Source organism: Anolis carolinensis, chromosome 4 (assembly GCF_035594765.1).
Source record: "Anolis carolinensis isolate JA03-04 chromosome 4, rAnoCar3.1.pri, whole genome shotgun sequence".
Lineage (NCBI taxonomy): Eukaryota > Metazoa > Chordata > Lepidosauria > Squamata > Dactyloidae > Anolis > Anolis carolinensis.
In genome coordinates this window covers 93,001,658-93,014,523 of record NC_085844.1, presented here as the reverse complement: position 1 = coordinate 93,014,523, position 12,866 = coordinate 93,001,658, and the positions used below count along the sequence as shown (strand labels likewise).

At 45.9% G+C, this 12,866-nt stretch overlaps 1 protein-coding gene across 1 annotated transcript in view; it reads left to right on the top strand.

Annotated features, from left to right (window-relative positions):
• The first annotated feature begins 500 nt into the window (after positions 1-500).
• The window catches only part of ube2ql1 (ubiquitin conjugating enzyme E2 Q family like 1), a 35,529-nt gene continuing 23,163 nt past the window's right edge, over positions 501-12,866 (top strand). Inside the window, exon 1 of the mRNA XM_003223600.4 lies at positions 501-1,795. Coding sequence (XP_003223648.2) covers positions 1,010-1,795 — 786 coding nt within the window. The 5' untranslated portion in view covers positions 501-1,009. The remainder of the gene's footprint in view (positions 1,796-12,866) is intronic.

Sequence of the window (12,866 nt, the reverse complement as noted above, 5' to 3'; positions counted from 1 at the left end):
GTAAGACCATCCTTTCCAAGGGCATCTCTCTCCCTTCCTTCCAGGTGAATTGCTTTATCCGGTGATGAATTCCCCCCTCCCGCCCGCCCGCCAGCCATCATCCGACAACGGGATCCCTGTGTGAGGAAAACAGATGATCCATGAGCAACGAGGGAGCGCGAGCCAGCAAACGCGCGCTGCCACGACGCGCAGGCGCACTAGCTCCCTTCCCAAATTGTAACAGGAGGTGCCATCCAATTTGGCTTGAAAGGCCAACAAAGGCGTCGCTTTAACCAAACACACATACAGCCTTCTCTGCTTCCCGCTCTGCGGGTCACAGAGAGGCAGCGGAAAAGCCCGGAGAGAGAGCCAGAAAAGCGGCCATATCTCTGAGCCTCCCCTCCTACCTCCCCTTCCCCTTGAACAGCGACCAATAGGGGCTCAGCTCGCCGCCTCGTGAGCCCTCGAAAATAGCCCCGCCCCCTTTTTGCGCGTGCAGAGCGGGAGGCGGGGCTCTGGGCTGGGCGAGGCTCCTCCCCCTCGTCCCTGCGAATGTCAGATCCGCCGCAGAAGAGCCGGCGCGCCTGTCTGGGAGCGGGGTCTCCCTGAAAACGCCTCGGGAGGAGAGACCAGGCGGGGAGCGAAGCCAGAACCTTGGGCTCCTTTCGGTCCGAAATAGCTTTCCAAGCCTTGGGAACAAAGGAAGGGACAGCAAAGGGGCTGCTTGAGGAGATGGAGGACGCGTAGAGAAGGACTATTTATTTTCCACACACCACAAAAGGACTTCAGTGTCTCGTTTTGGAGGGTATTCTTTGCTTGAGGACGGCGGGGAGGCGAAGAAAGGGATCCTTTTTGGTTGTTTTGTTCGGGAATGAACGCGGCAATGCTTCCCACAGCGACGCTGAAGCGAGGCGCCTGAGAGGAGAAGGCGAAGGCGGGGGGTTTCTTTCCTTCTGAAAGGCGTGGGCGGAGGGACAGGTAGCAGTGGGCGGACCACTTCCCCCCTTTTTTCCTGCCTTTCTCCAGCACCATGGCGACGCTGCTCCGCAAGATCGGCCTCATCCGCCTCCACAACCGCGACACCGAGGACCCCAAGCACCACCACCACCACCGGGGCAGCAGCAGCAGCAGCCAGCAGGGATCCTCCTCCTTGCGGGGCAAAAGCAGCCAGAAGAACCACCGGCAGCAGGGCTGCGCCAGCCCCAGCAAGGAGAGCCACTGCAGCAGCAGCCGCGGCAACAGCCCCGCGCGCCACAAGCCCCACAAGAAGGAGCTCTCCAAGGCGCAGAAGAAGGACAAGGAGAAGAAGGCCCCTCCGAAGGAGAGCGGCAAGGAGGCGGGCCCAGAGCAGCAGCCGCCATCGGCGCCCCTTCCCCTCCTTCCTCCGCCTCCTCCGTCCTCCTCCTCCGTGGTCCCCGCCAGCCGCCAAGCGCACTGCACGCAGGTCCGGACCCGCCGCCTGATGAAAGAGCTGCAGGACATCGCCCGCCTCAGCGACCGCTTCATCTCGGTGGAGCTGGTGGACGAGAGCCTCTTTGACTGGAACGTCAAGCTGCACCAGGTGGACAAGGACTCGGTGCTGTGGCAGGACATGAAGGAGACCGGCACCGAGTACATCCTGCTCAACCTCACCTTCCCGGACAACTTCCCCTTCGCGCCGCCCTTCATGCGCGTGCTCAGCCCGCGCCTCGAGAACGGCTACGTCCTGGACGGCGGCGCCATCTGCATGGAGCTCCTCACCCCCCGAGGGTGGTCCTCCGCCTACACCGTCGAGGCCGTCATGCGACAGTTCGCCGCCAGCCTCGTCAAGGGACAGGTAAGGAAGGAGCCCTCCTCCAGCCCCTTCCCAGCTCACTCCAGGGAAAGGGCTTCCGAGCGCCATCTAGAGGCTGGTTGAGGCATCTACTCCTGCAGTGTATAGGGCAGGTATGGCCAATCTTTAGCCCTCCTTGTGTTTTGGACTTCCGAACGCCACCTAGTGGCTGTTTGAGGCATCTGCTCCTGCAGTGTTTAGGGCAGGTAAGGTAAAGGTTTTCCCCTGACTCTGGGGGTTGGTGCTCATCTCTATTTCTAAGCCGAAGAGCCGGTGTTGTCCGTAGACACCTCCAAGGTCATATGGCCGGCATGACTGCATGGAGTGACGTTACCTTCCCGCCGGAGCGGTACCTATTGATCTACTCACATTGGCATGTTTTCGAACTGCTAGGTTGGCAGAAGCTGGAGCTAACAGCAGGCGCTCACTCCGTTCCCGGGATTTGAACCTGCGACCTTTCTGTCTGCAAGTTCAGCAGCTGAGTGCTTTAACACACTTCGCCACCAGGGCTCCTTTTAGGGCAGGTATGGGCAATCTTGGGGCCTCTGGTGGCACAGTGTGTTAAAGCGCTGAGCTGCTGAACTTGCAGACCGAAAGGTCCCAGGTTCAAACCCCGGGAGCGGCGTGAGCGGCCACTGTTAGCTCCAGCTCCTGCCAACCTAGCAGTTCGAAAACATGCCAATGTGAGTAGATCAATAGGTACCGCTCTGGCGGGAAGGTAACAGGGCTCCATGCAGTCATGCCGGCCACTTGACCTTGGAGGTGTCTACGGACAACGCCGGCTCTTCGGCTTAGAAATGGAGATGAGCACCAACTTAACGTCAGGGGAAAACCTTTTAAACCAACCTATGGGCAATCTTTAGCCCTCCTTGTGTTTTGGACTTCCGAACAGCACCTAGTGACTGTTTGGGGCACTTACAGGCATCTGTCCTGCAGTGTTTACAGCAGGTATGGGGAGACTTCAGCCCTCCAGGTGTTTTGGACTTCAACTCCCACAATCTCTGATGTTAGGAATTGTAGGAGTTGACGTCCAAAACACCTGGAGGGCCGAAGTCTTCCCATGCCTGGTTTACAGTCACCGGACTCTGCAGAAGATACTTGAAATCGTAAGTATCTACTGGGATTGCCTTTAAAGACTGTTCGGAAGCTTCTTCGCTCCATGGGAAGGTTTTCCAAATGCTACCTAGTGACTGTTTGAGGCATTTACAGGAATCTGCCCTGCAGTGTTTGCAACAAGTATGGGCAAACTTTGACCCTCCTGGTGTTTTGGACTTCTGAGCACCACCTTGTGGCTGTTTGTGGCATTTACAGGAATCTGCCCCTGCAGTGTTTAGCGCAGGTATTGGCGATCATTAGCCCTCCTTGTGTTTTGGATTTCCGAACACCACCTAGTGGCTGTTTGGGGCATTTACAGGAATCTGCCCTGCAGTGGTTGCAGCAGGTATGAGCAGACTTCAGCCCTCCAGGTGTTTTGGTCTTCAACTCCCACAATCCCTACTGTTAGGAATTGTGGGAGTTGACATCCAAAATATCTGGAGAGCCGAAGCTTGCTTATGCCTGGTTTACAGTCACCGGACTCTGCAGAAGATACTTAAAACCATAAGTATCTACTGGGGTTACCTTTGAAGACTGTTCGGAAGCTTTTTCGCTCCATGCGAAGGTTTTCCAAACACCATCTAGTGGTTGTTTGAGGCATTTACAGGAATCTGCTCTGCAGTATTTGCAGCAGATATGGGCAAACTTCGGCCCTCCTGGTGTTTTGGTGTTTTATTTATTTATTTAACATATTTATATATACTGCCTTTCTCACCTCTGAGGGGACTCAAAGCAGTTTACAACATATTAATGGCAAAAATTCAATGCCAAGATAAGGTAAAGTTAAAGGCTTTCCCCTGACACTAAGTCTAGTTGTGTCCAACTCTTTGGGTTGGTGCTCATCTCCATTTCTAAGCTGAGGAGCCAGCGTTGTCAGTAGACACCTCCAAGGTCATGTGGCCAGCATGACTGCATGGAGAGCCAATACTTTCCTGCCGGATCTAGTCACAATTGGATATTTTCAAACTGCTAGGTTGGCAGAAACTGGGGCTAACAGCTGTAGCTCACCCCACTCCCCAGATTCAAACCGTTGACCTTTTGGTCAGCAAGTTCAGCAGCTCAGCAGTTTAACCCACTGTACCATCAGGAGCTCTTAGAATGCCAACTAAACCCTGACATATAACTATAAATTAAAACCATTAAACATAAGCATATACAACATTCAAACATTAAACAAAGCATTAAAAACATCCTAATATAAATACTGAAATCATAAAAAATCGTACACCATGGCCATTCCGATTGTCATGGCACATGTTTCCTAATGAATCTTGCATTGCATTACTGGCCGAAAAGCCTGGTCCCACAGCCACGTCTTTGTTTTCTTTCTAAAGGCCAGGAGGGAGGGTGCTGGTCTAATCTTACTGAGGAAAAAGTTCCAGAGCCAAGGAGCCATCACTCAGAAGGCCCTGTCTCTCGTCCCCACCAGCTGTGCCTGCAGCGTAGGCGTGACCAAGAGCAGGGCCTCCCCAGATGATCTTAAAACTCCAAGATGGTTCACAGAGGGAGATACTTTTGGACCGGTAAGCTGGGCCAGAACCGTTTAGGGCTTTATAGGCTAAAGCCAGCACTTTGAATTGTGCTCAGGAGCAGACTGGCAGCCAGTGGAGCTAATGTAACAGAGGAGTTGTGTGCTCCCTGTATGCTGCCCCAGTTAGCAATCTGGCTGCCACTCGAATTTGAAGCTTCTGAACAGTCTTCAGAGGCAACTCCACGTGGATCGCGTTACAGTAATCTATTCTGAATGTAACAAGAGCGTGGACCACTATGGCCAAGTCTGACTTCCCAAGGTATGGGCGCAGCTTGCACACAAGTTTTAATTGTGCACAAGCTCCCCTGGCCACCGCTGAAAACCTGAGATTCCAGGCTCAGCTATGAGTCCAGGAGAACTCCCAAGCTGCAAACCTACGTCAGCAGGGGGACTGTAACCCTATACAACACAGGCTGTAAACCTATACCCTGTTCAGCCTTTCAGCTGGCCAGGAATACCTTTGTGTTATCTGGATCCCATTTCAATTAGTTTGCCCTCATCCAGACCATCCCAGCAGCCAAGCTGGTATATAGATAATTACGGTAAGATAAGGGCCACAATTCAGAAAATCTGTTCCAGCCATTTGTAGATATTACTCTTTTGGAAATAACTGTACCCAGTCTCTGGACACATATCCCTTTGAAAATAAATGGCAATCATGACCTTATTGAAAAGGTAAAAATGTGAATCTCCATGAACATGTGGAGATCACCTTTTGAAAACTACAAGTCAAGAAAAGCATGACCTTGTTATAAGTCAACTCTTTAACCAAATGATATTCACAAGCATTTAAACTGCCAAGGACAAAGACATGCTACTACAAAGTATATTTGTTTAGTAGAGAATGGTTGTTTCATTGAAGTAGAAAATTGCAGTTGCCTAAAAGATATACAATCCCTTGAAACCTCTTAGTTTAAAATATGCACTCAGAGATAAAAGAAACGAAGTCTTCTCTGAAAAAATAACATCTTGTTTACTCACAAACATCTTGTATTAATTTTCCATACAGGCACATTTCTTATTAAAGTTCAGTTATAGATAGGATGTAGCTTAACTGTGTTGAGTACACAGGGTATCGTTCTTAATCAATAGTTCATAATTTTAGGTTTAATTTTACTCACTGAAGTCCAAGCAGTAACATGCATCCACTTCCACTGAGGTGTAAAGCAGACAGACATCCACCTCCACTGAGGTGTGATGCAAAACTGAATACAAAATGGAGTCCTGAGTCTGAACATGCTCAGTACAATCATATGTCCATAACCCCTCCCACACAAAAGAGTTACAGTCAAACTGACAAATCAGCATACACATAGAATACAGGTTAGCAAATATATACATTAATAAACAAATAGTGAAAGGCTTGGGAGATTTCTATTTCCAACAATTGGAAGGTTTTCCAAACACCACCTAGTGGCTGTTTGAGGCATTTACAGGAATCTGCCCTGCAGTGTTTACAGCAGGTAGGGGCAAACTTTGACCCTCCTGGTGTTTTGGACTTCAGCTACCACAATTCCTAACAGCTGTTAGGCTGTTAGGAATTGTGGGAGTTGAAGTCCAAAAAAGCAGGAAGGCCAAAGTTTGCCCATGCTTGGTTTATAGTCACCGTACTCTGCAGAACATACTTAGAATCATAAGTATCTACATGGCCTTTGGAGACTGTTCAGAAGCTTCAAATGGTCCAATGGGCGGCAACCAGATTCCTCACTGGAGCAGCGCACAGGGAGCATACAACCCCCCTGTTACGTCAGCTCCACTGGCTGCCATTCTGCTACCGAGCACATTTCGAAGTGCTGGCTTTAGCCTATAAAGCCCTAAATGGTTCCGCCCCAGCCTACCTGTCCAAACGCATCTCTCTCTATGATCCATCTTGGATATTAAGATCTTCTGGGAAAGCCCTGCTCTCAGGCCTGCCTCCTTCGCAGGTACAGTTGGTGGGGACAAGAGACAAGGCCTTCTCAGTGGTGACCCTCACCTATGGAATTCCCTCCCAAGCGATATTACAGCAGCCCCCTCCCTCCTGACCTTCAGGAAGAAAGTAAACAATGGGATTATAGGACCAAGCTTTTGGACTATAAGTTCTAGTGCAATAAGAGAATATGTAAAAGTGAATGACAAATGAAATGGCCTTTGATCATGATTTTGGACAGCATGATTTTAATAATTGGTTTTAAGATTGATATGTTTTAAATTTTGGGTTTAATACATTTGTTTATTCTACTGTATGTATGTTTATGGCATCAAATTACTGCCTATCTGTAAGGCCGCTCTGAGTCCCCTTCAGGGTGAGAAGGGCGGGATATAAATGAAGTAAATAAATAAATAAAATCATAGAGTTGGAAGCTACCACATGGGCCATCTAGCCCAACCCCCTGCCATACAAGAAAAGCACAATCATATCACACTGAAAAGATGGCCATCCAGCTTGTTTAAAAGCTTCCAAGGAAGGAGCTTCCACAACACTCCTAGGCAGAGAGTTCCACTGCTGAACAGCTCTTACAGACAGGAAGTTCTTCCTAACTTTCAGGTGAAATCTCCTTTCCTATCATTTGAACCCATTGCTCCCATTTCTAGCCTGCTCCCTCTTCCTTATGATATCCTTTTACATATTTGTACATGGCTATCATGTCTCCTCTCAACCTTCTCTTCTGCAAGCTAAATATACCCAGCTCTTTAAGACACTCCTCATAGGGCACGGTCTCCAGACCTTTGATCACTGTAGTCACCCTCCTCTGGACACCTTCCAGCTTGGTGTTCATCTCTTTTGAACTGTGGTGCCCAAAATTGGACACAGTATTCCAGGTGAGGTCTAGAAAAGCAGAATAGAGAGGCACCATGACTTCCCTTGATCTAGACACTACACTCCTATTGATGCAGCCCAAAATCCCAATGGCTTTTTTAGCTGCTGCATCACACTGTTGGCTCATGTTCAACTTGTTATCCATGAAGACTTCAATATCGTTCTCACATGGACTGTTGTCGAGCCAGGCATCCTGAATCTTTGCATTTCATTTTTTTTCTGCCTAAGTGTAGTATCTTACATTTACCCTTGTTGAAATTCATTTTGTTAGTTTTTGGCCCAGCTCTCTAATTTGTTGAGGTCATTTTGAATTCTGATCCTGTTTTCTGGAGTGTTAGCTCTCCCTCCTAATTTGGTATCTTCAGCAAACTTTATTAGTATGCCCCCTAAACTTTCATCTAGGTCATTAATAAAGATGTAGAACAGTACTGCACCCAGGACTGAACTCTGCGGCACTTCACTAGTCACTTTGTTCAAGTATGAAGAAAAACCATTGGCAAGCACCCTTTGGGTTTGGTTGCTTAACCAATTAATGGTCCACCTACTTCCTTACAGCCTGTAGACATGTTCAATGTATTGTCAAAGGTTTTCACAGTCGGAATCACTGGGGTGTTGCTGTGTGGTTTTCGGACTGTATGGCTGTGTTCCAGCTGCGTTTTCTCCTGATGTTTTTCTTGCATCTGTGGCAGAAGATCCTCGAAGGTACCAGCCGTAGATGCAGGTGAAATGTCAGGAGAAAATGCTGCTAGAACACAACAGCCATTACAACCCGGAAATTACACAATGCCCCAAAATCAGCCTGTTTAGCAAGCCTTCCAAATGCTGATTTGTTATTTAGGTGTTTTTGATTGTGCTGTTACCCCCATGGAGCCATGGGGAGAGGTAGGTGAACCCAGTACTCTTCCAATATTTGGGTGGAGGCCAAAAGGGGGTGCTAGGGAGAAAAGAATAGTCCCTTTTATTTACATGGGAAAGGCGTTTGAAGGAGTAAAAACCTTTCCCCCCTCTTTTCCTGTTATTCAACCCCCATCCATGTTGCCGTCATAGAAACAACCCTAGTTTATGAAATGGGAAGTGGGGAGAGGGAATAACCAGCGAAAATGGGGGAAATGGTTTTCCTCCTTCAACTACTCCCCCCCCCCCCCCGGCATAATGGACTATCCTTTTCTGTCTAGGCCCCCTTTTGGAGTCCGCCCGGATAATGGAACAGTACCAAAAACCGTATATAGGCTTATCTGCATGAGGAGTTGTGTGGTTTCCAGGCTGTAAGTCTGTGTTTTAGCAGCATTTTCTCCCTACATATGACTTGGCAAGCTTTCTGGTTGCACATCAAATCCATATTGGACTTGCGACACACTACATTAAGAACTCTGCCCACTTCATAGAAAAAAAATCAGCGAGCTTAAGCTCAACCCCGATGACAAACTGATCAGCTTTGATGCAATTTCCCTATTCACTAAGGTCCCCATCGTAGACACCATGGCACTCATTAACCAGAATTTCCCAAAAGACTTCACAGTTCTGTTTCAACATTGCCTCACCACAAGCTACTTCCAGTAGGATAATGAATTTTGTGAACGGAAAGACGGGGTAGCCATGGTGAGTCCTCTTCGCCCTGTAATAGCAGTTTTTTGTATATATAAAAAAGGAGAAAATGGTGCTAGAACACAGCCATGCAGCTCGGAAACTACACAACACCCCAGTGATTCTGGCAGTGAAAGCCTTTGACAATACATTATCTGCATGTTTATTTTTAAATTTAAGTGTTTATTTATAAAAACATTTACACCGCTGCCTTTGAACACCTCCTCTTTAAGTGCCCTCAAGGTGGTTTGTGACAACAACACAAAATACAAGACAAATATGAGACTGTAGAAACAAACAAAAGATAGCACAATTAACAGTCAAACCCCTGAAAACCTGGCAAAATACATTTTTTCACTGCTCACATAAGAAAAAAAAACACTAGAAGGTATTAACTATGGTGAGCATTACAATGATTGAAAGCAGAGATGGTTGCATTGCAAATCCTGAGGCATAGGTATGCTGTTATGGATTTGTGTTAGAAACCCTGCACAATTATGTTTGTTTATACCCTACTTTTTCTCTCCACAAAGAAGATTCAAAGCGGCTTACATTTAAATCATTTCAATACAGTTTAAAATCTACAAATATGCAAACATTAAAACAGGGTTAAACATCAATGGTATTAAAAGATTCAGTTAAAATCCATAAAAACATATTCAAAACTAAAAACCACAGCACTCCCTGACTTCATCTTTAAAATCTTGTTTAAAAGCCTGGCCGAATAAAAAGGTTTTAGCTTGCAGGTAGTTGAGCTATTCTGGCTTTTCTGGGCAGGGAGTTCCAGAGTTGTGGGGCAGCCACTGAGAAGGTCCGCTCTCTCATTCTCACAAGATTGTGACATAGGCAAAAACACTTCTCTCGGTTCCACCTATTTCATATACCTTGGCCACATAAAAATGTTGAGGGCAGAAAGAGGTCAAGGGTTTGCAAATGGAAAAAGTTAAGAAGCCCTGGGCTAGAAGATCTTAAGAGTGACTTTTCTGAGTCTCAACGGCACTGAACTTAAGGCTCATCTCCAACCTGACTGGATATAGCCTCCTATGATTAGAGGACTTTCCCACACCACTCATTTGACCAGCTTTCCTAGGGTCCAGCTACACTGCAGAATGAATGCAATTTGACAACACTTTAACTGCCATCAGTGTTGTGGAATCATGGGAGTTGTACTTTCACCAGGTCTCTAGCCTTCTCTGCCAGAGATTGCTGGTGCCTCACCAATCTACAGCTCCCATGGTTCCATGATATTGAGCCACCACAGTTCAAGTGGTGTGAAACTGGATTCAGTCTATAGCAGGCATCCTCAAACTCTGATCCTCCAGCTGTTTGAGCCTCCAACTCCTAGAATTCTTGACCATTGAACAAGCTGGCTAGACCTTCTAGTAGTTGGAAACCCAAACAGCTGGAGGGCCCAGTTTGAGGATCCCTGGTCTACAGTAGATGCTCCCCAAGTCCCCAAATAAAGGCAACATAAGGAGTCACACTTACCCTTTTCTGCTGGCCTAAGTGAGATGTTGTTAAACCTTGATACTGAAATTTTGGTCCATGCCAAATCCCAGAAGCTTGGCCTAGATCCATTGCCTCCTTGCATTATCCAATTGGCTGAAGATCAGGCACATGGCATCTGAGATATATCTGTGATCAGATTTTCCATTTACGTTCTACCACCACCACCACAAAAAGTATATCCCAAATTTAGGATCATCTTAGAGCAGAGGTTCTCAACCTGTGGGTTCCCAGATGTTTTGACCTTCAACTCCCAGATATCCCAACAGCTGGTAAACTGGCTGGGATTTCTTGGAGCTGTAGGTCAAAGCACCTGGGGATCCACAGGTTGAGAACCATTGGCTTAAAGCAACACCATTGATCCAAGCAAATGTGGAGCCCCCTACACCTGTTCGTATAATTTTAAATAGTTCATAAACCATTAGCCTGCCCTTTCTTCAAATATCTCTTTTCTCTGTTGTGTTTCTTAATACTAAACTGCTTTTATTCAATTGATTGAGTTACATTATCCTAAAGATGTGTCTTAGGATCCACAGCGAAGTCACAAAGGATGCAAGACCACATTTCTTGGCTTATGTTGAAGACTTGGCATACTTTGTTGCAGTGTTCTATATGATTCTGGGCAACATGCTGTTTCATTGGTGCTTACAAAAGTACTTATGCCCATTTTCCAAAATGGGATGTTTATTTCATTTCTATGCCATCTTTCTTACCAAAAATTGGCTTTAGGACTTCTACCAATATCATGAATAAAATAAGTTTCAAATATTGAGAGATCAAAAAATTTTAGAAGTGGGATTTTAATAGAAATTTTGAGCTTTTAAAAGCAAGTATTTTCCTTTTTTAAAGGCTCCTTCTTTAGCCATCCATCTCAGCTAACTAAGGTCTACCTGATTGCCTGGCAGGTGAAGGGAAGAGGACAACCTAGTCTGCTTTGGAAAGGATTGCAATAGCCTTCCAAGGAGACCCCTCAATGGGGCAGCAAGACTGGTACTTTTTGTGGTCCACAGAGGGAAGATTGTTTGGCAGTTTCTTGGGACTCTTGAAGAGGAAGGATTTTTGCAATGGTGAGGGGAGTTATTGTGGTCCATAAATCTTTGTAGAAATGGAATAAAATGTTTTTTTTTTGTACAAAAGTATGTGAAGTGGGAAAGAGTGCTCCTAGTTTGAGCAAGGCCCACAGAAATTGACACAGAACTTTGAAAAGTGAGGTTGGAGTAAAGTGGCCTTGCTTTCTGGATTCTTTTCATAGTTGTGGGTTAATGATAACACATTAATCTGACAGAGCAAAGGTTTTATAAAATGTTAAATGGTCTAGAACAGTGGTTCTCAATCTGTGGGTTCCAAGATGTTTTGGCCTTCAACTCCCAGAAATTCTAACGGCTGGTAAACTGGCTGGGATTTCTGGGAGTTGTAGGCCAAAACACCTGGGGACCCACAGGTTGAGAACCACTGGTCTAGAAGGAATATAGAGACTTATTATTCTCCCTCTCAATCACTAGAATTTAAGAGTCATCCAATGAAATATTGACTATTGGCAGCAATATTTCCTCATGGAATAATTAATATGTTCAGTTCCTTGTCACAAGATATAATGAAAGTGAATTGATTCTCCCCACACAGATATTTTAAGGTGCATAAATTGATGTATCTATGTGGGCTAACTGTCAATTCTTTTCAGGGAATGGTATGGACATCTTAATGGGGCTTATGTCCCTTTCTCACTTGTAAATGTAAGCTGAAATCAGATTGCGTTGTCTTAAATTAGAATTTTATACCTTCTTTAACACTAACCTTTCCACCCATATTTCCAGGGCTGCCTTTAAACAAAGTAGGTGTAAGGAGACTGCAGGATGTTTTTAAAGCATTTAACTGCTTTTCAAACAGTAATATCAGCAAGAAAAATGTGGAGTGGACAATGCAGATGACAACTTTAGAGATTTGGGGCACAAGCCAAAGAAATTATATCCCTCATTTTAGGATGAGCCCTCAAGTTGACTCCAACATATGGTGAATTTATCGTGTGGTTTTCTTGGAAGAATTTACTAAGAGGAGGTTGACATTGCCTTCTTCTAAGACTGTTGTTTACCCAAAATCACTAAATGGCTAAGCAGGGATTTGATTATCCTGGAGTCATAGTCCCACTATTCCAACCACTAAAACACCAACCCTGCACCAACCCTAATGAAATAAATAATTCCATTCCTTTCAGTAGGAGGGGAGTTTTTTAGTATGTTGTGCTCATTGAACTGAATCTGGAGAAGATCCATTGAAACACGGGACTTACATATTAATTTTGACTTAACAAGTTCTCATTTACTTAACAGGTCTACTTTTGCTAAAAGTAGTAATTGTATCTGCAAGACCTGAGCAGGGCCGTTGGTGTTAGGGTGACTTGGAGGACTTTCATTCATTGGATTGCCATAAGTCAAAGTCGATTTGACCGCAGCCAACAACGATAGGATTTAGCTCTTTGCTTGCCAATAACACCAGTGTAATGCTTGCAAAAGCTATTACACAACTTTCACCTCCTATTTACAAGCTGGATATAAATAGAT